The sequence below is a fragment of the Saimiri boliviensis genome, chromosome 17 (genome assembly GCF_048565385.1).
Source record: "Saimiri boliviensis isolate mSaiBol1 chromosome 17, mSaiBol1.pri, whole genome shotgun sequence".
In the NCBI taxonomy this organism is placed as follows: domain Eukaryota; kingdom Metazoa; phylum Chordata; class Mammalia; order Primates; family Cebidae; genus Saimiri; species Saimiri boliviensis.
The window spans coordinates 23,774,743-23,796,958 of NC_133465.1; the positions used below are offsets into that span (position 1 = coordinate 23,774,743).

Below are 22,216 nucleotides of genomic sequence, written 5' to 3' on the forward strand. Positions count from 1 at the left end.
GCTGGAGTGCAGTGGCATGATCTCGGCTCACTGCAACCTCCGCCTCCCGGGTTCAAGCGATTCTCCTGCCTCAGCCTCCTGAATAGCTGGGATTGCAGGTGCCCGCCACCACACCCAGCTAATTTTTGTAATTTCAGTAGAGACAGGGTTTCACCATGTTGGCCAAGATGGTCTCCATCTCTTGACCTTGTGATCTGACCACCTTGGCCTCCCAAAGTGCTGGGGTTACAGGTGTGAGACACTGTGCCTGGCACATTTCAGAAAGTGTTACTAGACAGCACTGGTTTAGATAGAGCATGGTGACTGGAGCTGAGGGACGCGGCCCAGAGAGCCTCTCTGGCTGTAAGTCCAGACCTGGAAGCCATGCCCAGAGCAGCTCCCTCCACACTGTCTCAGTCAACACCTCCTCCCCTCTTTGGGATCCCCCAGATCTCCCTCCTGGATAGCCAGCCCCTTCCTCCCCAGTGTTTCACGAGGCCACTCCTGGGGTTGTCTACTTGTACCGGTGCCAGGCCTCTCACAGCTGGGAGAGTTAGGGAGAGTGCTGATGTCAGGGCTATGCCAAGATAGCAGCCTGTGGACAGGGGTGAGCCGACGTCCCCACCCAGCACTGGCCCTACTGGGCCTTATTGGTGCCCCCCAACAGATCCAGAGGAATCTCAGAGACTGCCCAGCTCAGCCCCGCGTTTCACAGACGAGCACACTGAGTCGCAGAGACGTCTGGAAAGAAAGCATGGAAGGCAGAGGTCTGTCCTCACTCCCTTTATTGTACTCCATCCTTCAACTTCCCCAGACCTTCTGTTCAGACAGAGCCCGGCAGGCCTTGGGAACGGGGGCTGAGCCACAGGCAGGGAGCCCAGGATGTGGCTGGAGCTCCCACCCCAACCCGAGGTAGCTGTGTAAGGATTTGTGGCTAGAAGGGCTGGCCTGGCCTGGCAGTCTCGGAGAGAAGCTTTTCCCTGTGGAGGTGACGTGGCATGGACCCTGAGTCTGTGCGTGGGGGTGGAGGTGTGTTTAGATGGTTGTGTTTGACGGACCCCAGCTGTTCACAGACAGTGGAAGGAGGCTGCGTGCATGTGGGCAGTGTGTATGCCGGGTTGTGTGCATGACACACCGTGTGGCACGTGAGCATACGACACACACACACTGGAGGTGTCCAGGACTGTGCTCCGTGTCTGCACCTGCCAGGCGGTGCAAGCTCAGGACCAGGTCTGACTCCTGCTCAGGAGCTTAGGGTCAGAAAGTTCATGACGGGGCACGGTGGCTCATGTCTGTAATTCCAGCACTTTGGGAGGCCAAGGTGGGCAAATCACAAGGTCGCGAGTTCAAGACCAGCCTGGCCAACATGATGAAACCCCATTTCTACTAAAAATACAAAAGTTAGCCGGGCTTGGTGGCAGGTGCCTGTAATCCCAGCTACTCAGGAGGTTGAGCCAGGAGAATCGCTTGAACCTGGGAGGCGGAGGTTGTGGTGAGCTGAGATTGTGCCACTGCACTCCAGCCTGGGCAACAGAGTGAGACTCCGTCTCAAAAAAAAAAAAGAAAAAGAAAAAAGAAAGTTCAAGGACAGTAGTTCTTCTGCTTAGGTCCCAGAACGGCCTGGGGAGTTTGCCGTCAGTGCAGGTCATATGGCCAGCCCTGGGGCCTGTGGTTTCAAAGGTCTGGGCTAGACCCAGGAGCCTGCATGGTTAATTCGTTTCCCAGGGAAACCCAAGGCCAGGAGGAAACAGGGCTCAAGCAGAGCTGTCTCATAGAACTTTCTTCGATGGTGAAAATGCCCCGAGCTGTCCAATATGGCAGCCACTAGCCACACGTGTCTACTGAGCAGCTGAAATCTGGCTAGTTCAACTGAGGAAGTGAATGCTGTGTTTCATTGATTTTATTTTAGTTTAATTTAGTCGCCTATGGTTATCCACTGCCACATTGGAGAGCCCAGAGCTGGAGGAATGGAGGCAGGGGGATGGATCGTGAGGGCCAGAGAGAGAAGTGCGAGGTTAGCGTACAGGTGTGTGGGAGGGGCCTGCTCAGCCCCAGCCCTTCCCCCCCAGGAGCGGCTGAGACCCAGGCAGGCTCCCTGGGGGGGTGTGGAGTTGGAGCCAGATCTCAGATTGGCACACGTCTCTCCTAGTTTGCACCCTGAGCTTCTGGCAAACTGGTATGTGCCTGGCTGAGAGGGTAGGAGACACTTCCTGCGAGACCCTCTGCCCCGGCTGGGACCCAGCAGGCCCGCAGCCTGAAGCCTCACGCTGCATGCAGTTGGGAGTCGGGGCTGGTATCAGGATACCCTCATGTTCTCCTGCAGGCCCAGGGTGGAGCTGGTGGCGGCGGGGTCACACTCACCCTGTGTGTGTGGTACAAGGTTGGCGGACAAGAGTTGGTGCTGGGGAAGCAGCTGCCCACTCCCCCCCCACAACACAGACGCCCGTGCGGAGGCTCCGAGGCCCAGGCTCAGGGAGCTCCCTCACCTCTGCTGGCCGCATGTCCTCTGCGTACTTGAATTTCTTCTGCTTGTAGTAGTGTCTCTTGGGCAGGATGTGAAGCAGCAGCAGGTCACAGAGGACGGTGGCCTGGGGTCAGGGAAGGGCAGGGAGACAGCGTGGGAATCCGGGGGCGGGCACAGAGCCTGACACATCCCCGCTCAGTCCCTGATGCTGTGGCCTGGCCGGATCCCTCCTCACTGGAGGCCTGTTTCCTGGAGGGTGGACAAGGCCCTGCAGGACTCTCAGGGGACCAAGATGGTTTCACCCCGACAGAATGAGAGGGGGGGTCTCATTCAGCCGCCAGGCTGGAGCGCAGCAGTGTAATCATAGCTCACTGCGGCCTCAGACTCCTGGCCTCAAAGCCAGCCTCCCGCCTCAGCCTCCCAGGGTGCCACAATTATAGGTACGAGCCACTGTGCCCCAGCTCTGGGCCTTGGTTTTCTAAGATCTGCTGTGTGTGGTGGGGTGGGCAGCTGCTGGCCCAGAAATGATAGGCAGTTAGGGTCAAGTTTTAGGGTGAGGGGTGTCTTGCTACTACTGACTTGTGGAAGAGGAAGAGCCGACCCAGCACGGTGACCCGGTGACCCCAGCACTTACCACCCCGAAGATGCCAATCCCAGAGCCGATGGTGGTCATCGTGGGGATAATGTCAAACTTCCCAGCCTGGTGGCAGGACCCAGGGAGAGAAGGGCTACCAGTCGGAAGGGGCCCAGCTGGAAAAGGGAAAAGGGTACTTCCCCACCCTCAGCTGTGGACTGCCCCTGCCTCGGACTCTACATTCACCGACAGCTGCTGGGCAGTAGACGGGTTTTGACCTTGGCTGTGCCTCCCGGGGCCAAAGGGGACTGTGGGGGAGGCCTGGCCACAGGTTGCCAAGTTCTGCCCTGGACAGCCCCCACGCCCCATCTATTAGAAGTAAAACTGCCAGATGAACCCATCCAACTTCCGGATGTCTGTAACTGTAGACGCCCAGAGGTACTCAGAGGAACCAAGAACGTGTCTCAGCTGCCAGCACACTCACGCCGGATGCTCACCTTGCCGTCTACCAGGATGTCAAAGCGAATCCCAAACACCTTGAAGAGGTGACGGTGGTTGGTCCCGTTCTCCACAAAGTGCCTGGCAAACCTTGAGGTGGTGGGAGGGGGAGGGAGGGGACTATCTTGGGTCTGGATTTCTCAGTGGATCAGGGATGCAGGAGCCTTAGCGGTCACTAAATACAGCCCCATCCCCAGCCCGGGCAGGCTCCCGGGCCTCATTCTGGGAAAGTTGTACTCAGTTCTTGCCTCAACTCCTTGCTTTAGTTTGTTTTTTGAGACTGAGTCTCACTCTGTCACCCAGGGTGAAGTACAATGGCGCTATCTCGGCTCACTGCAACCTCCTGCCTCCCGGGTTCAAGTGATTCTCCTGCCTCAGCCTCCCGAGTAGCTGGGACTACAGGCATGTGCCACCATACCCTGCTAATTTTTGTATTTTTAGTAGAGACAGGTTTCATCATGTTGGCCAGAATGGTCTCGAACTCCTGACCTTGTGGTCCACCTGCCCCAGCCTCCTGAAGTGCTGGGATTACAGGCGTGAGCCACTGCACCCAGCTGTTTGTTTTAAAGAGATGGGGTCTCATTCTGTCACCCAGCCTGCAGTGCAGTAGTGTAATCACAACTCACAGCAGCCTCAGACTCCTGGCCTCAAAGCTGTCCTCCCACCTCAGCCTCCTGAGGTTCAACAATGACAGGTATGAGCCACTGCTCCCGACCATTGCCCCAGCTCCTGATGTCAGCAATTTCTCCAGCCAGTCCTGGCCGGGTGGACCTCAAAGGGACTGAGACCCAGGGACAGAGGATTGGAGACTTCAACATCTCACTCCCTGCTGGCTTCCTACATGGGAGGAAGGCACAGTAGGAGCCATACAGACCCTCTGCTCCTCTCTGGGGACGCTTTTTCAGCCACAAAGGGTTGGGGGAGTAGGAGACCCTGCAGGACCACCGGGAAGAATGGCTGGGGTGTGGGGGCTGACAAACACCTGAAGTTGAAGCCTGGGGAGAGGTTTTTCTCCTCGTATAGCCCATGGAACTCGTAGATGGGTTTGCAGTGTCGCACGTGCCAGTCGAGGTCACAGTGCCAGTCGATGGTGATGCCAACCACGCCGCCCTGCCAGGGACACAAGTGGTTAAGAGCTGGGGTTTCAAGATCAAAAACCCCCATCTTGGCTGGGCACAGGGGCTCATGCCTGCAATCCTAGCACTTTGGGAGGCCGAGGCGGGTGGATCACCTGAGGTCAGGAGTTCAAGACCAGCCTGGCCAACACGGTGAAACCCCATCTCTACTAAAAATACAAAAATTAGCCGCCATGGTGGTGCGCACCTGTAATTCCAGTTATCAGGAGGCTGAGGTAGGAGAATCACTTGAACCCAGGAGCAGAGGTTGCAGTGAGCCGAGATCGCACCACTGCACTTCAGCCTGGGTGACAGAGCAAGACTCCATCTCAAATATGGTAACAAACAAAAACCCCATCTCACAGCTGGTACCAGTATTCTCTCGAAAACATTTTGAGGCCGGGCACAGTGGTTCAAGCCTGTAATCCCAGCACGTTGGGAGGCTTCAGCAGGAGGATCATCTGAGGTGAGGAGTTTGAGACCAGCCTGGCCAACATGGTGAAATCCCGTCTCTACTAAAAATACAAAAATTAGCTGGGCATGGTGGCAGGTGCCTGTAATCCCAGCTACTCGGGAGGTTGAGGCAGGAGAATCACTGGAACCTGGAAGGCGGAGGTTGCAGTGAGGTGAGATCACACCATTGCACTCCAGCCTGGGTGACAGAGTGAGACTCCATGTCAAAAAAAAAAAGAACATTTTTTTATTTGAAAAAAGACACTGAGGCTGGGCGCGGTGGCTCATGCCTGTAATCCTAGCACTTTGGGAGGCTGAGTCAGGTGGATCACGAGGTCAATTGATCAAGACCATCCTGGTCAACAAGATGAAACCCCGTTTCTACTAAAAATACAAAAATTAGTTGGGCATGGTGGCGCACGCCTGTAGTCCCAGCTACTTGGGAGGCTGAGGCAGGAGAATTGCTTGAACCCAGGAGGAAGAGGTTGTGGTGAGCCAAGATCACGCCATTGCACTCCAGCCTGGGTAACAAGCGAGAAACTCCTTCTCCAAAAAAAAAAAAAAAAAAAAAAAAACGCTGAAAAGCTGTTTTGGGGTAAATGTCTTATCACCCTCACCAGCCTTCTTATTACCCTCCACACTGCAGCTTTCTGACCATTTCATTTTTATTTATTTATTTTCAATTTATTTATTCATTTATTTTCACCCTGTTGCTCAGGCTGGAGTGCAGGGGCGCAATCTCGGCTCACTGCAACCTCCACCCTGGGTTCAAGCATTTCTCCTGCCTCAGCCTCCCAAGTAGCTGGGATTACGGGCATGTGGCACCACACCCAGCTAATTTTTTTTTTTTTTTTTTTTTTTTAGTAGAGATGGGGTTTCACCATCTTGGCCAGACTGGTCCCGAACTTCTGACCTTGTGATCCACCTGCCTCGGACTTCCAAAGTGCTCAGATTACAGGTGTGAGCCACCGCGCCCGGCCTGTGAGTGGGGTTTTTTAGTAACATCACAGAAAAGGGACTGATTTCGTCCCTAAATAGGCAACTCTAGGAGCAGGACCGATAAGGAGCACGTGGTAGCAGCTGGACAGGCCTGCCACATGCTTGGCATCGGGGCACACCAGGCGCAGCAAGTCAACTCACTGGACCCTACTAGGTACAGCCCCATGAGACCAGCGCCATGATTGTCCCCCTTGACGGGACAAAAGCTCAGCCCCACTGAAGTTTAGAGACTTGTCTGAGTTCCCACTGCTTGTTTGCGGCAGAGTTGGGCTGGGAACCCGGTCAGCTAGTTCTGTGCTCATAGGGACTGCTTCTCTGGAGTTGCAGGTGATTGCAAGGGTCTCAGGGGCACAGGATTTCTCAGGGCCACAGACTATAGGATTCGAGCTGCTTTTATCTTTTTTTTTTTTTTTTTTAAGACGGAGTCGCTCTGTCGCCCAGGTTGGAGTGCAACTGCATGATCTCAGCTCACTGCAGCCTCTACCTCCCGGGTTCAAGCAACTCTCCTGCCTCAGCCTCCCAAGTAGCTGGGATTACAGGCACCCATCACCACACCCAGATAATGTGTGTGTGTGTGTGTGTATGTATATATATATATATATATATATATATATATATATATATACTTTTTTTTTTTTTTTTTTACAGTCTTGCTCTGTCACCCAGGCTGGAGTACAGTGGTGCCATCTCAGTTCACTGCAACCTCCACCTCCTGGGTTTAAGCAATTCCTCTGTCTCAGCCTCACAAGTAGCTGGGACTATAAGCACACACCACAACAGCCAGCTAATTTTTTTTGTATTTTTAGTAGAAACAGGGTTTCACCATATTGGTCAGGCTAGTCTTGAACTCCTGACCTCAGATGATTCGCCTACCTTGGCCTCCCAAAGTACTGGGATTACAGGCGTGAGCCACTGTGCTGGGCCAATTTTTGTATTGTTAATAGAGACGAGGTTTCACTGGCCAGGCTTTGTGTGTGTGTGTGTGTGTGTGTGTGTGTGTGTGTGAGATGGAGTCTCACTGTGTTGCCCTGGCTGGAGTACAATGGCACAATCTTGGCTCACTGCAACGTCCGCCTCCCTGGTTCAAGTGAGTCTCCTGCCTCAGCCTCCTGAATAGATGGGATTACAGGCACATGCCACCACACTCAGCTAATTTTTGTATTTTTAGTAGAGAAGGAGGTTTCACTGTGTTGGCAGGCTGGTCTCAAACTCCTGGCCTCAAGTGATCCTCTCACCTCCGCCTCCTAAAGTGCTGGGGTTACAGGCGGGAGCCAGCACACCTGACCAAGCTGCTTTTATCTAATTTTTTGTTTTTAAAGCAAGATATCAACAAACATCCAGGTGACAAGGTCCACCCACGTCTGTTCATTCTGGGTACCTCCTTTGTGCCAGGTCCATGCCAGGACCTGCTGAAGACACAGATCTGACTCTCAGGGGCCCTAGTATCAGGGGACAGACCCATACATACACTCAGCCCTCACCAAAGAGACAGGAGGAGGCACTGAGCCTAAGCAGCCTTGATCAGGATCCTTCGGCCCAGCCCTCCCTGCTCGCCTGGCACCATGCCCCGTACCTTCTCAGCCAGCGTGCTGAAGTTCTGGCCTGACTCTTGCACCACATAGCCAAGCTGGAAAACGGGGCACAGGGGGTGCAGGGTCTTGTGGTAGAGGCAGGTCTTCATGTAGGCGGCATTCACCTCTTCCACCAAGTTGCGCCTGTCCGGGTGGAAGGTGTTGACAGCAGCCATGTGCCATCCAGGAGGGTGCCCACCACCCCCAAAAGCCTGGGGACCCCTCATGGGCTCCTCGATGCCTCTTTGATTCCTTCCATGCCAGCAGGAATGGAGGGAGACAGGGCCAGCTGAGAGCAGCCGGGGCAGCCTCGGACAGCCGCCTGAACCTCTGGCCGAATTTCCCACGCACCTGTTGACCTTGAAGCGTGGGAAGCTGATGCTGTTCTTGATGAAGAGAGTGAAGTTCTCGGCCTCATGGAGCAGGGCAGGGCTGGAGGACATCACACTCACTCATCCGCTCCTCCCCAGGGGCCCCCTGTGTGTCCCAGGCAGAGCTTGACATAGCAGGGGTGGGGCGTGCATGGGGGACCCTCCTCAGCCCTGGGCGGGTGGAGGGGTGGGTGTGCTGTAACCAGCCAAGGCCCGGGGGAATCTTAGGCCCAGGTCGTGTGGATGGGGTGGGGATGGGGTCAGAAAGGGGGTAAAGATCCTTTCTAGACGCAGGTCCCCCTCTGCCTGGCCTGGGACCCTGTGCTGGCTCCCCGGAAGGTCAGTGTTACCGAGGGATGTCATCATCCACCTCCACGGGGCACCAGCCAAAGATCTCACACGTCTTCACAGTGGCGTTGAAGGCCACACACTTGCCCGTGCGGATGCCTGTGGCCAGAGAGGAGCCCCTGGGTGCCCGCCCCAAACTGGGGTGCAGAGGAGGCCACCCAGGCCCCTTCCCCAGGGCCCCCAGCGACAGGCACCCAAGCAAAGGAGCCGAGGGCAGAAATGTGTCTGGGTTTCGGACAGGGTGGCCCGAGCCTGGGGGGAGGAGGGGACAGGGCAGGAGGGAGCCCCTCTCGGAGGACGCCTCGGCGGGAGGGGTGTGGGGAGACGCTGGTCAGCATCGATGAGCCTGCAGGATGCCAGGGCTACAGCCGGGGGCTGTGGAGGGACAGGAGGAGGCTGACGTTACCTTGGGCCTTCCTCTTGGCTTTTCCAGGGGTGCAGCCACTGTCTTCCTTGCATATGCCGCCTTCTGGGTGCTGGGGGAGGGGAGAGCTGCTGGCCTCAGGCCCCTCCCGCCCCCAGGGCCCTAGGGGGGTGTGGGGCAGAGTCTCCGACCTCTCTGGGGTGATGCCCGCCCACAGCCTCCTTCCCTGTTTCTCCCACCCCAGGCTCCTGCCCAGCCACCCACTGCCGGTGTCAGCTGGGGGTGGGGGTGGGCAGTCTCCGAACGCTGCCAGGTCCACCGAGTGCTGGGAAGGCTCAGCTCCACAGGGCCTGACAGTGACTGTGTGTGAGTACATGCCCGGATTTCCACCCCCGTGGCCCCTGCGGAAGCTTCTCTGGCTTCCTCTCCGGTGCCCACAGAGACCTTCCCTGCAGGTATTTTCCCCTGTGAGTCCGGGAAGGGGCCGGTGGGCAGAAGTCCTCACCTCTGCACAGTAGCCTTGAGCCTGCTTTGGGGTCACGATGAAATTGGTCATGACCACGAAGGAGTTGTCCCCCTAGAAGTGAGGGCCAGGGGAGGGAGGGGTGGGCTGGGAGCTGGGAGAAGAGCCCGAGGACCCAGCACTGTCCCCCAGACCGCTAGAGCCCACAGGACACCCAGCAGCCACCACACCGCCTGCCACCAACGTGGGGTGACATCGCCAGGCTGCTTCTGCATGGTACCGTCGAGGTCCAGAGAGAAAGAGGTGCTGGGCTGCTCCCACGGGGAGGTGGGACAGAGCCCCACCCGCTCCGAGACAGGCCCTGTGAGGGCAGGCGCAGCCCCAAGCCACCTCACCTGTGCTGGGAAGACGTAGTCAGCCACATCCCAGACCTGGGGGCCGAGGCCGGGGAGCTGGGTCACGGCCAGACCCTTGAGTTTCACAGACACACTGCTGATGAGGCCGCTGGACGTCTGGTAGCCCTTCTCGTAGACAAACACCCACCTGTGAGGGTAGGGACAGGGGGAGTTGTGGTACAGGCCAGACCCCCAGACCCGTCACCTCCTTCCTTGCGCCCTCCCCAGATGTGCCTCTGAGCCACCGCCTGCCCCTGAAGCTCCCGTCTTGGGCTAGAGGCAGGACAGCCTCCCCTGCCTCCGCCTGCTTCCCCCTGCTGGCCCGCGCCTGAAGTTCCACTGCGCTTCTCACTATGAAGATGGGAGTTCAGGCCGGGTGCTGAGGCTCATGCCTGTAATCCCAGCACTTTGTGGGGGCCGAGGCGGGCAGATCACTTGAGGCCAGGAGTTTGAGACCAGCTTGGCCAACATGGTGAAACCCCATCTCTACTAAAAATGCAAAAATTAGCTGGGTGTGGTGGCGGGCTCCTGTAATCTCAGCTACTGGGGAGACTGAGAAAGAATTGCTTGAACCCGGGAGGCAGAGGTTGCAGTAAGTTGAGATTGCACTATCACACTCCAGCCTGGGCAATAAGAGTGAAACTCCGTCTCGAAAAGAAAAGAAAAGCCGGACGCGGTGGCTCATGCCTGTAATCCTAGCACTTTGGGAGGCCGAGGCGGGTGGATCACCTGAGGTCAGGAGTTCAAGACCAGCCTGGCCATCATGGTGAAACCCTATCTTTGAAAAAAAAAAAATATATAGAAAAAAGAAAAAGAAAAAGAAAAGCGGCTGGGCGCGGTGGCTCAAGCCTGTAATCCCAGCACTTTGGGAGGCCGAGGCGGGTGGATCACGAGGTCGAGAGATCGAGACCATCCCGGTCAACATAGTGAAACCCCGTCTCTACTAAAAATACAAAAAATTAGCTGGGCATGGTGGCACGTGCCTGTAATCCCAGCTACTCAGGAGGCTGAGGCAGGAGAATTGCCTGAACCCAGGAGGCGGAGGTTGCGGTGAGCCGAGATCGCGCCATTGCACTCCAGCCTGGGTAACAAGAGCGAAACTCTGTCTCAAAAAAAAAAAAAAAAAAAAAAGAAAAAGAAAAGCAAGAGAAAGAGAGGAAGGGAGGGAGGGAAGGAAGGAAGGAAGGAAAGAAGGAAGGGGAGGGGAAGGGGGAAGGGGGGAGGAGGAGAGGAGGGGGGAGGGGGAAGGAAAGAAGAAAGGAAGAAGGGAAGAGGAGGGGAAGAGAGGGTGAGGGGGAGGGGGAAGGAGGGGGGAGGGGAGAGGAGGGAAAGGTGGGGGAAGGGAAGGGAAGTGAGAAATTAATGCTAATTCAGATACTCCCTCCAATCCCTTTCCAAGAACAGAGTTTGCTGGGGCCTGGAGGCCAAGCCATTCGGACCCTAGCCCTTCCCAGGATGCTCCTCATTCCAGAGGCTCCAGCAGAGCACAAAGGCTGAGAATATGGTCTTTGGTGCCTAACAGCCTGGGTCCAAATCCCAGCTCCACCACTTACTCACTGGGATTTGGGGTAAGCTATTCAATCCCCGTGTGCCTCAGTTTCCTCATCTATAAAACAGGTATTATAGCATTACTTCCTGGAGTGATCAAATGAGTGAGTTCATACATGTAGAAATACTCAGAATGGGGGCGGCACAGAAGCAATGCTGCAGAGACATGAGCTGTTGTTATGATCCAGCCATGCCGGGGTCCCCTGGGAGACAGGAAGGAACACAGAGACGGGAGGTGGCCCTCTGAAAGGCTTGCAGCGTCCCGCTCCTCAGTTGAGGTGCTGTAGGAGTGGCTCAGACTGGAAGGCTTCCAGCTTTCTTAGGAAATTCTGGCCTTGCCTTCCCAGCATTGAGCAGTCCTGTTCCTCTGGGTTCTCCACTTTCAGTCTGGAAGGTTCCGTGGGGCTAACCTCCCTCTTAGTCCCCGAGCAGACAGATAACCAAGGCTTGTCAATCAGTGTTTCATCCCCCTGGTAGCAGTGAAGGGTCTAAGGAGAGGCACGTGACCTGGGGAGTTTCAACAGTGAGACCAGGACTTTTCTGGGAGGTGCCAGGAAAGAAACACCCTGTCTACTGAGTAGCTAAGCAGGCAGCTGTGAGACGAAAGCTGTGGTGGTCACCTTCGCCACCTGATGGAGAGGGCAATCCCGACAGTGAAGCTCACCTAGAGGAAAGCCAGCCCAGGAGATGGAGAGGGGCGGAATCCTGACAACGTTGTTTGAGCACCTGGATTCAGCCATGCCTGAAGCACACTTGAAAAATTGACTCCTGGACTTTTCAGTTACATAAACCAATACACTTCTTCCTTTACTGAAGCCAGTTTGGGCTTGGTATCTGCTGCTTACAAATGAAAATGTCCTGGATCACACTGCTCTCCAGGCGATGGGCTTCTTCCTTGGGGAAAGACTCCTTTTGGAGATTCCGGATAACGTGTGTGTGTGTGTGTGTGTGTGTGTGTTGGCATAGGGGGTGTGTGGCTGTATACCTCCAGGGCAAATCTGTGAGGGCACCTGTGGGCAGATGTGTCATTCCTCTCCACTCCTTACCCTACCCCAAGCTCACCTGTCTAAGGGGAGCTCAAAGCAATGGCCCCTTCTCCTTTCCCCAGGGCTAAGGCTGGTGACAGAACTCTCCAGGCCTCTTAGTCCCAGAGTCACCTCTGTCACCGCTGCAGGCCCCAGGAGGCCACCCACCAATGTCCTCTCCTTCCTCCTCATGGTCCACCCACCTCTCCTCCAAGCCCCCCCTCACCCTGGCACTGTGGCCAAGCCGCACGCTCTGGAAGCCTCAGCTTGGTCACTGCTGTCCCCTGCAGGTCCCAGAGAGCAAACAGGTGAGTCATGACAAAGGCCCCTGGCTCTCAGTGTCCTGAGCCTGTCACGCTGCCTGCAGCCCCATCGGGGACAGTGACGGTGTCGCCCATCCCCCTGCCCTCCTTGGGTCCCTTCCTCCAGGAAGGCCTCTGGTTCTGTGTCCAAGCCAGAAGGAGCTGATGCAGCGGGGAGGGAGCTGCTCCGTGTTCTGAGCCCCTCTGCAGACAGGCCACGGACCTCCCTCTTGGTGTCCCAACCCCAACAGCTTAGCCACCTTTCTATATTTACCTGATACCAACTTATAACAGAGCCAGGGAAACTGAGGCCTGCAGGAGTGGCACTCCCAAGTGTCCCCACGCTTGAGGCACCCAGCCCAGGATTCAGCCCACCTCCAACCAAGCAACACTGTCTTCCACACGGCTCCAAGGAGGCACAACACGGTGGGCAAACAGAACCACGTGGAGCCTACACGCCTGATGGGGCTGACGCACTCAGCGTGCGTCTGTGTCTGCTCTTGCGGCTTCGAGTCTTGACGGTCGGTCAAATCTGGCATTCGTGACCTCAGCTCTTATGATAACAGAATGACTATGGGCCGGGCGCGGTGGCTCACGCCTGTCATCCAGCACTTTTGGAGGCTGAGGCGGGCAGATCACTTGAGGCCGGGAGTTCGAGATCAGCCTGGCAACATGGTGAAACCCCATCTCTACTAAAAATACAAAATTAAGCTGGGTGTGGTGGTGTGTGCCTGTGATCCCAGCCACTTGGGATGCTGAGGCAGAGAATTGCTTGAACCCGGCAGGCAGAGGCTACAGTGAGCTGAGATTGCACACTGCACTCCAGCCTGGGTGACACAGTGAGACTCCATTTCAAACAAACAAACAAAATAATAGAATGACTATGGTGCCAGCCCACTCCTCCAAAGCCATGCCTGGATCCGGCCTTGTTATCACCACCCTGGAAGGCAACCTAGAGGGCCTGACGTCAGACACGGCGTCTTCAGAAGCCTCTCCTCTTCCAGAAATAACCCTGCCATGCTTTCTACCTCGTCATCGGCAATCCCTCGTCCTGGGGCTCTCCGAAGGCCTCCTCGTGGAAGAGGCCACATGGTGGAGTGGCTGAAGGTCAGGGGCCAGCCCTGCTGCTCCCCAGCTGTGTGGCTTCAGGCAAGACACTATACCTCTCTGAGTTTTCTCAATAAAACAGAGGTGATGCTACCTACCTCAAAGGCACTTTTTACTCAAGAACTATTTAGCCGGGCGCGGTGGCTCACGCCTATAATCCCAGCTCTTTGGGAGGCTGAGGTGGGCGGATCACAAGGTCAGGAGTTCAAGATCAGCCTGACCAACATAATGAAACCCCGTTACTATTTTTAAAAAAAAGAAGAAGAAGAAGTATTTAGTGAGGTCCTACTATGTACTCAGCCAGGGCTCAGGAGACGAAGGCATCTAGGTAAATGTCTGGGGGAAAGTTTCCATGAGTTTTTTTTTGTTTTTTTTTTTTTTTTTTTTTTTGAGACAGAGTCTTACTCTGCCACCCAGGCTGGAGTGCAATGGTGCAATCTTGGTTCACTGAAACCTCCGCCTCCTGGATTCAAGCAATTCTCCTGCCTCAGCCTCCCTAGTAGCTGGGATTACAGGCACACACCACCACGCCCAGCTTATTTTTGTATTTTTTGTATTTCACCATGTTGGCCAGGCTGGTCTCGACCTCCCGACCTTGTGATCTGCCCACCTCGGCCTCCCAAAGTGCTGGGATTATAAGCGTGAGCCACTGCGCCCAGCCTCTGTGAGTTCTTTTTAAGGGAATCAGCACAGTGCCTGGCACTCAGTAGACACATATAACACAGACCTCCCATTTTCACTGTTCTCTTTGCCTCCTTCACAGATTCCTCTTTCAATGTCAATCTGCCCCCATTCCCTGAGTGAGCTGCCTCAGACACGCTGTGTCCACAGAATTCTATCTCCAGACTGCACTCTCCCCTGAGATTCAATTCCACATAGTCATTCAGCAAACATGAGCCAGGCGTGGTGGCTCGCGCCTGTAATCCCAGCGCTTTGGGAGGCTGAGGCGGGAGGATCACCTGAGGCCCAGAGTTTGAGACCAGCTTGGGCAACATAGTGACACTCCGTCTCTACTAAAAAACAAAAACAAACATGTATTTATCCAGCCCTATTATGCGCCAAGCAAAGCAAACACAAAAATGAACAAAATAAACACAAATCTTGCACCCAAGAGACTTACGCAGATGTCCCTGGAATCACGATGGAGCTGTGGCCGGACGAACCCATCCTGAGTTAAAAGTGCTCTTACTACCCCCAGGAAACCCACCATAAAGTCAAAGAATCCCAAGTCAAACCATTGTTAAGTCCAGATGCTCCTCAGCTTACAATGGGGTTACGTCCTGATACGTTCTAAATGGACCCATGTGAGTGGGGGACCGTCGGTATAAATGTCCACATTTCCAACTGCTGGGGGGCTCACAGCTTCCTACCCCTTACCCACACATCTCACAGGTTCCTCGAGCTCAGCTGAAACGTTTCGAAAACAGCCCTGTGCTCCCTCGAAAATTAAATTTGACCTAGCAATTCCACGCCTAGGTGTGTACCTAAGAGAAATTAAAACATATGTCTAGGCTGGGCGAGGTGGCACATGCCTGTAGTCCCAGCTCTTTGGGAGGCCAAGGCGGGCAGATCACTGGAGGTCAGGAGTTTGAGACCAGCCTGGCTAATGTGAGGAAACCCTGTCTCTACTAAAAATACAAAAAATTAGCTGGGCATGGTGGCACGTGCCTGTAATCTCAGCTACTTGGGAGGCTGAGGCTGGAGAATCACTTGAACCCAAAAGGTGGAGGTTGCAGTGAGCCGAGATCACACCACTGCACTCCAGCCTGGGCAACAAGAGCAAAACTCCGTCTCAAAACAAAACAAAACACAACCCATGTCCACACAAAACCTTGTACACACATATTCACTGCGGCATTTTCATAAGAGCCAAGAAGTGGAAACAGCCCCTCTGTCCATCAGCTGACAACTAGATAATCAAAATAGAGCCACACAGTGAAATATTATGTAGCCTTGAAAATGGATGAAGTGCTGATATGAGTTACAACCAACATGGATAAACCTTGACAACATTGCAGTAAGGGAAAGCAGCCAGACACAAAAGACCATGTATCATAGGATCCTGCCCCCATGAAATACCCAGAACAGCCACAGCAGGCTGTGGGGAGGGGAAATGGCGGGCGATTGCTAAAGGGTAGGAGCTTTCCTTTTGGGGGGAAGAAAACATTCAGGAATCAGTGGTGATGGTTGCATAACTCTGTGAATATACTAAAAACCAGAGAATTGGATTTTTATTTTAATATGATTTTTTGTAGAGACAGAGGCTCTGTTGCCCAGGCTGGTCTTGAACTCTTGGCCTGAAAGGGATTCTCCCACTTCAGCCTCCCAAATTGCTGGGATTACAGGCATGAGCCACTAAGCCCAGCCAGAATGGTATTTTTTAAAGGGTAAATGTCACGGTATTTTAAATTTCTTTTCTTTCTCTCTCTCTCTCTTTCTTTCTTTTTCTTCTTCCTTTCTTTCCTTTCTTTCATTCTTTTTTTGAGATGGAATCTCTCCGTCTCCCAAGCTGAAGTGCAGTAACATGATCTTGGCTCACTGCAACCTCTGCCTCCTGGATTCAAGTGATTCTCATGCCTCAGCCTCCTGAGCAGCTGGGATTATAAGCACCCACCACCACTCCCAGCTAGTTTTCGTATTTTTAATAGAGACGGGGTTCACCATGTTGGCCGGGCTGGTTTTGAACTCCTCATCTCATGATTTACCTACCTTGGCCTCCCAAAGTCCTGGGATTACAGGCTTGAGCCACTGCGCCTGGCTTACAAAATTATTATTATTATTATTATTATTATTATTATTATTATTTTTGAGACGGAGTTTCGCTCTTGTTACCCAGGCTGGAGTGCAATGGCGCAATCTCGGCTCACCGCAACCTCCGCCTCCTGGGTTCAGGCAATTCTCCTGCCTCAGCCTCCTGAGTAGCTGGGATTACAGGCATGTGCCACCATGCCCAGCTAATTTTTGTATTTTTAGTAGAGACGGGGTTTCACCATGTTGACCAGGATGGTCTCGATCTCTCGACCTCGTGATCCACCCGCCTCGGCCTCCCAAAGTCCTGGGATTACAGGCGTGAGCCACCGCGCCCGGCACAAAATTATTTTGATGCTGATTACTAACCACTATACAAACAGAAACTCAACCGGACCAAACGGATCTCTTCATCCCCTTTAGAACTTGTTCCCCTGTGTCCTCATCATGGAGAATGGCGCTGCCCCCACCCCATCACCCAGGCTCTGCACCTGGGCAGCATCTTCACAGCCACCCTCCCCATCATGTTCACATTCTTTGGGTCCCTCAGTCCTCCTGTCCTCCCTCGGCTTTCATCTAAGGGCCCAGAAGGGCTCGTGGTGGGAAGGCTGAGATGCTGGAGAAGCTAGAGCAGGTGCGGGGGCAGCTCTGGCGCGGGCTGGGGGGCCCGGCCGGGTGGCTGATGGGACACAGGGTATGACGATGGGCCATAGGCAGGAGTTGACCAGATAGGGCATGAGCTGTCAGACAGCAGTGGCCTCGGCGAGGAGCACGACCAGACGCCAGGCCTGGGAGGACTGCTCAGAACTGAGCCCACCCTGAGGCCCCAACACAACCTACAGACAAGTCCAGGAGCATCTGAGCATTTATTCTCTGACTACAGGATCTTTGTTCTGTTCGCGTCTGTATTTCTAGTGTCCAGAGCAATGCTTGGCACATAGTAGGGGCTCAATGAATACCTGTGTATTGCATGACTAAATGAATGTGGAATTGAATCACAGGCCAACGATTTGTGTTTTTAATTATTTTATTTTTATTTGTTAATTTTATTTTTATTCTTTTTATAAGACAGGGTTTCACCACGTTGGCCAGGCTGGTCTTGAACTCCTGCCCTCAGGTGATCCGCCCGCCTCGGCCTCCCAAAGTGCTGAGATTACAGGTGTGAGCCACCGCACCTGACCATTATTTATTAATTTTTGAGACAAGTGTCACTCCTTCCTCCAGGCTGGAGTGCACTGGTGCAGTCACGGCTCACTGCAGCCTCAACTTCCCGGGCTCAGGTGATCCTCCCACCTGAGCCTCCTGAGAAGCTGGGACTGCAGGCACACTCAGCTAATTTTGTTTTGTTGTATTATTTTGTAGATACAGGGCCTCCCTATGTTGGCCAGGCTGGTCCTGAACTCCTGAGCTCAAGTGATCTGCTCACCTTGGCCTCCCAAAGTGCTGGGATTACAGGCATGTGCCACCAAGCCCAGCTGCTTTTTGTATTTTTAGTAGAGACAGGGTTTCACCATGTTGGTCAGGCTGGTTTTGAACTCCTGACCTCAGGTGATCCACCCACCTTGGCCTCCCAAAGTGCTGGAATTATAGGCGTGAGCCACTGTGCCCAGCCTTATCTGAGACCATCTTAACTAGAAAGAGGGTCAGCTCAACTCAGCCCAGCCTTCTGGTATCGGGCCCACTCACGTCCTCTCTTGCCCAGGATTTCCTGGAAGAGCATGATTAGCAAAGACCACTGCCTCAGTTTCCCTCCTCGGAGTCTGTGTTCTCAGCATCTCAGCCTCTCTGCTGAGCCTCAGTAACTGTCCATCTCTGAGTCTCAGGACCTCCCTCCCTTCGTCTGAGTTGCGCTCCGGTGTTTGGCCCTCTGTCCAGGTCTGTCTCTGAGTCCACCCATCACCGACCCAGGCTGTGCCATCTCTGGGATGCAGGGGCCTGGCTCTTCTCTCAAGCTCCTTTCCATCCCCCGGCAATGCCCACAGGACCGGACATGAAAGCAAAGCCCTCCCCAGGAAACAGCCACATGCTGAGCTGAGTGCACTTTAGGGAGGTCCCCTGCAACCCCTGCCCCAGGGGCCGGTTAGGAAGCTGAGGTCTGAGATGCCAAGACCAAGTCCAGGCTGGGTCAGGGGCTGGGTTTGCAGCTGTGGGTTCCTGGCTGAGAGGTCAGTGCAGTACCAGGCAGTGGCCAGACGAGGGCGCAAGGGACAGCAGGAGCCACAGCCCATGCTTGAGCTGGAAGGCTGGTCTTGGAGCTCTGGGATCGGTGTTGAAGGACCCTGCCTTCCTTCCACCCTCTGCTGTGTGACTCGGGCAGGCCAGTGCCCTCTCTCTGAGGATGTTTCCTTTCCAGAATATAAAGGCTGACTTTGGAGCCCTGCAGGTGGGTGGGTTCAAATCCTGGTTAGCCTCTTACTCAGCTGTGAGATTCTGGCTAAGACCCCTGTGGCCCTGAGCCCCACAGACTCGGAGAAGGGCTACGGCCATCTGGAAGCTGATGAGACAGTCGGGAGGGAAGACGGGCAGGAGGGCGGTAGTGAGGTCCCCATCACTGGAGTTTTAGGTTCCTGGCTGGACGGCAGTTTGGGGCATAGGCTGTGGCTGTGGCTGAAGCTAGAGCAGGTAGGGGGGAGCATGGGGTGGGGGGATGTGGAGGAGTACGGGGTGGGGGTGTGGGGGGAGTACGGGGTGGGGGGCTCCCACGCTGACAGCCTGTAACCCTCACACAGGAGCCCCTCACACCTGCAGATCTGAGAGCAGAGCTAGGGAGCCGCAGATGCAGAGAGAGGACAATCTTCCAGCAAGGGTAGGCTGGGCCTCAGCAGGCAGCCTCTCTCTTCCAGGGAGGGTGAGGAGTGCCGCTAGGTGGACCTGAGGCCCGTGCTGAACCTGGCATCCCGTCATTAGTGCCCGCTAGAAAGGATCCCCAGTGTCTGTGATGTCGAGGAAGGAGCAGACCCTGCAGAGGCCGGGAGTCAGGGTGCGTACGGGGCTCAGCTCCAACCCCGGGTGTGCTGCTGACTCGCTGTGGACCTGGAAGGCCCACTGTGCCTCTCTGGGCCTCAGTTTCCCTCACAAGCTGAAATAGCATCGCAGATGTCAAATTGGTTTCTGAACGAGAGAGAGGAGAGAGGCCAAGGCTGGGGCCTGGCACTGGGTGCACCTGGCCAGCTCTGAGCTTCAGGGACTTGGCGGGGCGGAGGGACGGCTCTTTTGGACGCCATTCATTTCAGGGGGACTGGGACGCTGAGGTCCTTGTTTGGGCCCTGGGTCAGCCTGCCCTGGACTGCATTTAGCAGCTCTGGTTTGCAACCGTGGTAAACATGATGTGGAGACCAGAGTCTCAGAATCACACGGCAGAGTCCGGCAGGGGCTACTGGGCATCCCGAGGCCCCCAGGAGGGACTGAGCCCCCACCAGCGGCCCTGGGGCCTCCAGGAGCCCTCTGCAGAGTCACTGTGAGTGGACAAGATGAACCACACACAGGGGACACACACCAGCCACAGGGCAGACATGGGCACAGCCATATGCACACACAGGGGTCCCCACACGTGGGTAGCCAGCCCCGTGAGCACACATGGCACCGAGTCCATGCACACACCCACGTGTACCAGCCTCTGCCAGGCCAGGCCTGCCTCCCAGGAGCACCGGACTGCAGGAGCGTCCCCCGCTGCCTCTGACTCTGCACTCCCAACCCGGCGGGACAGGTCCAGAGATGCCCAGGAAGAAACTGTCATCCCAGGGAGCAGAACCTCCGATCTCCGGCCTCTGCCTGACATGCCAACGTGAAGGCACCAGGCCTTCAGGCGGCGGCGGCTTCTCTGCTCCAGGGGCCTCAAACCTCCCCGGATGCCCCTCACTTAGGCCGGGAAGGTGACAGCAGAGCCTGTCCCTCTCTGGCCTGTGCATCCGTGGCAGCGTGGTTTGGCAGGCAGTCAGAGGTCGAGGGCTCGGTGGCTGTGGTTGGTGGGCCCTGGCCCTGAACACCACCCCTCAAAGGAACCCCGACACTGAGCCGGTTCCTCAAAACCCTGCAACTCTGCCTCCCATTCACCGAAGGCCCCAGACAGGGCTTCCCCGGGAGGCGCCGGACTCACCCCACGACGTAGACCAGGACCAGCAGCTGGATCAGTCGGAAGACGACGCCCACCTTCTTGTTGCGCACCAGCACCATGCGGGGGGTGTCGTACTCGAAGAAGAAGGCGGCCAGTTCGGCCTGGAACCGCCGCGCCATGGCAGACCGGCGGGGGCTCAGAGCCCACCCCTGCCCGGCCTTCGCTCTCAGGGGGAGCCGGTGCCAACACCCGCGTGGATGGCTGGGCTTCTGGGGGCTGCACGGCCCCTTAGGAAGAGCGGGGCCTTGCAGGTGGGGACAGGGCCAGAGCCAGGGCTCCGCTGGAGGCGTGTGGGTTGGAGAGAGAAGCCTGGGGCGATCAGAGCAGCTCTTGGCCCCTGGAAGGCAGAGACTGCAGGCCTGCCTCGCCCATGGACAAATAAATTCCCAAAGATAGACGGGGCGGGGCCGGTGGGGCCACCCAGGCCCAGCCCCGCTGCCCCTCCTGGCTCTGCCTGGCCCTGCTGGGCCTCCGGAAGCAGGAGTTGTTGGCAGGAAACCACTGGCCACCCGTCACGGGGGCAAAGATAAAGCTCTCCACTGACTCCTCAAGTTACCCCTCCAAAACCTGGCAAGATGGAGCTCTGGCCAGGGCCCGGGGGAAGCTGGGGTGGCCTCGGGTTCAGAAGCCCCCGCCCCTGCACCCCCGTGCCCTCCCCTGCCTGCCAAAATCAGCCGTCCATCCCTGGCCCCAGCCCCATCCACCACCCTCCCCCTACCCCGCCAGGGCTGGCCACTCCGTCCCTGGGGGCCTGTAGCGAGGGGATCGGAGAGGAAAGAGGCTCTGAGTCCAAGCCTGGCCCGGCCCGGCTGACCGCAGCGCTGAGCTGGCATCTCTATACCCCACCCCTCCACTCCACCACCTGCCCTGCCCGGGCCACTGTCGGAGGGAGACAGGTAGCAGGTGCCGGGCGAGGCAGGCACCACGTCTGCCGCACAGGGCCGTCGGGGGCCCGAGGCCAGTGGAGAGCCTGCCCTTGGAGGTCCCTGGCTCTGCCGCTTCTTGGCTGTGGGCGCTGGGTGCCACCTCGCCCGTCTGAGCCGGCTCCCTCATCTCTAAAGTAGGGTGATCAGGGCTGCTCCTCCTGGGTCGAGGCTCCCGGGGGATGGGTCCTAGCAACACGGAACAGAACGGGAGGCCACTGTTGAGTTTGGGGCACAGCACCTCTGCAGCCCCCACCTTCGCTGCCCAACCCCAGCTAGGGCCCGAACACTGGGGTTTGGGGCGGGCATGGGTCCCATGTGAGCGCCTCAGAGCTGGAGGCCTCCCGGCAAGTCTCCCCATCCCTCGACTTGCAGACGAGGAAACGGAAGCTCAGAGAAGAGAAATGAGTTGGCCAAGCTCACCGAGTGCTACTGGAGGTCCCAGTTGGAGGCAGGGCCTCGGAGGCCCGGGAGTCCGAGCTGCCCCACCCCTGAGACTGATAAGGAGTCTTCTTCCTGGCAAGCCGTTAGCTGGAAGTGCTCCGGGCAGGGAGCCAGGCCTGGGGCTGGGAATCCCGGCAGCCTGTCTGAATGGGGGTCGCCCACAGAGGGCTGCCCGCGGCCCCTTCCAGCACCCCGGCCTGTCTCTCTTTGTCAAGTGGACCAGCCTCACCCCTCTCAGAGAGTTTCTGCGAATCCCGTGGGTGTCGTGGGCTTTTCTAAAGAAAATCCAGCGATGCTGGGAACCAGAGCTGTGGCGGCCGTCTCCTGATCTTGACCCCAGACAAAAGGGCCAGTTCCTTTCCCGGCTGCCCCTGTGGCCGCCGAATGGGAGGCGCCAGGACTCAGCTGCTT

General features: G+C 56.2%; 1 protein-coding gene across 1 annotated transcript; it reads right to left on the minus strand.

The window, feature by feature from the left end:
• Positions 1-754: 754 nt before the first annotated feature.
• Positions 755-20,807, minus strand: P2RX1 (purinergic receptor P2X 1). Its single transcript, XM_003933057.4, has 12 exons — positions 20,421-20,807; positions 9,595-9,742; positions 9,242-9,313; positions 8,779-8,848; positions 8,375-8,471; positions 8,005-8,085; positions 7,656-7,797; positions 4,498-4,625; positions 3,515-3,605; positions 3,078-3,143; positions 2,466-2,567; positions 755-2,341 (listed from the first exon to the last, which is right to left on the minus strand). The coding sequence occupies exons 1-12, from the start codon at positions 20,555-20,557 to the stop codon at positions 2,276-2,278; spliced, it is 1,200 nt and encodes a 399-aa protein (XP_003933106.1). The 5' UTR covers positions 20,558-20,807; the 3' UTR covers positions 755-2,275.
• Positions 20,808-22,216: the final 1,409 nt, after the last annotated feature.

Bases quoted from the DNA above. Each gene is read 5' to 3' on its own strand.
- P2RX1 (XM_003933057.4), bottom strand. From the start codon at position 20,557: ATGGCGCGGCGGTTCCAGGCCGAACTGGCCGCCTTCTTCTTCGAGTAC. The intron at 8,086-8,374 runs GTAACACTGACC...GATGTCCTCCAG, and splicing joins GTGGATGATGACATCCCTCG to CCCTGCCCTGCTCCATGAGG. The intron at 3,144-3,514 runs GTGAGCATCCGG...TCCTGCCACCAG, and splicing joins ACATCCTGGTAGACGGCAAG to GCTGGGAAGTTTGACATTAT.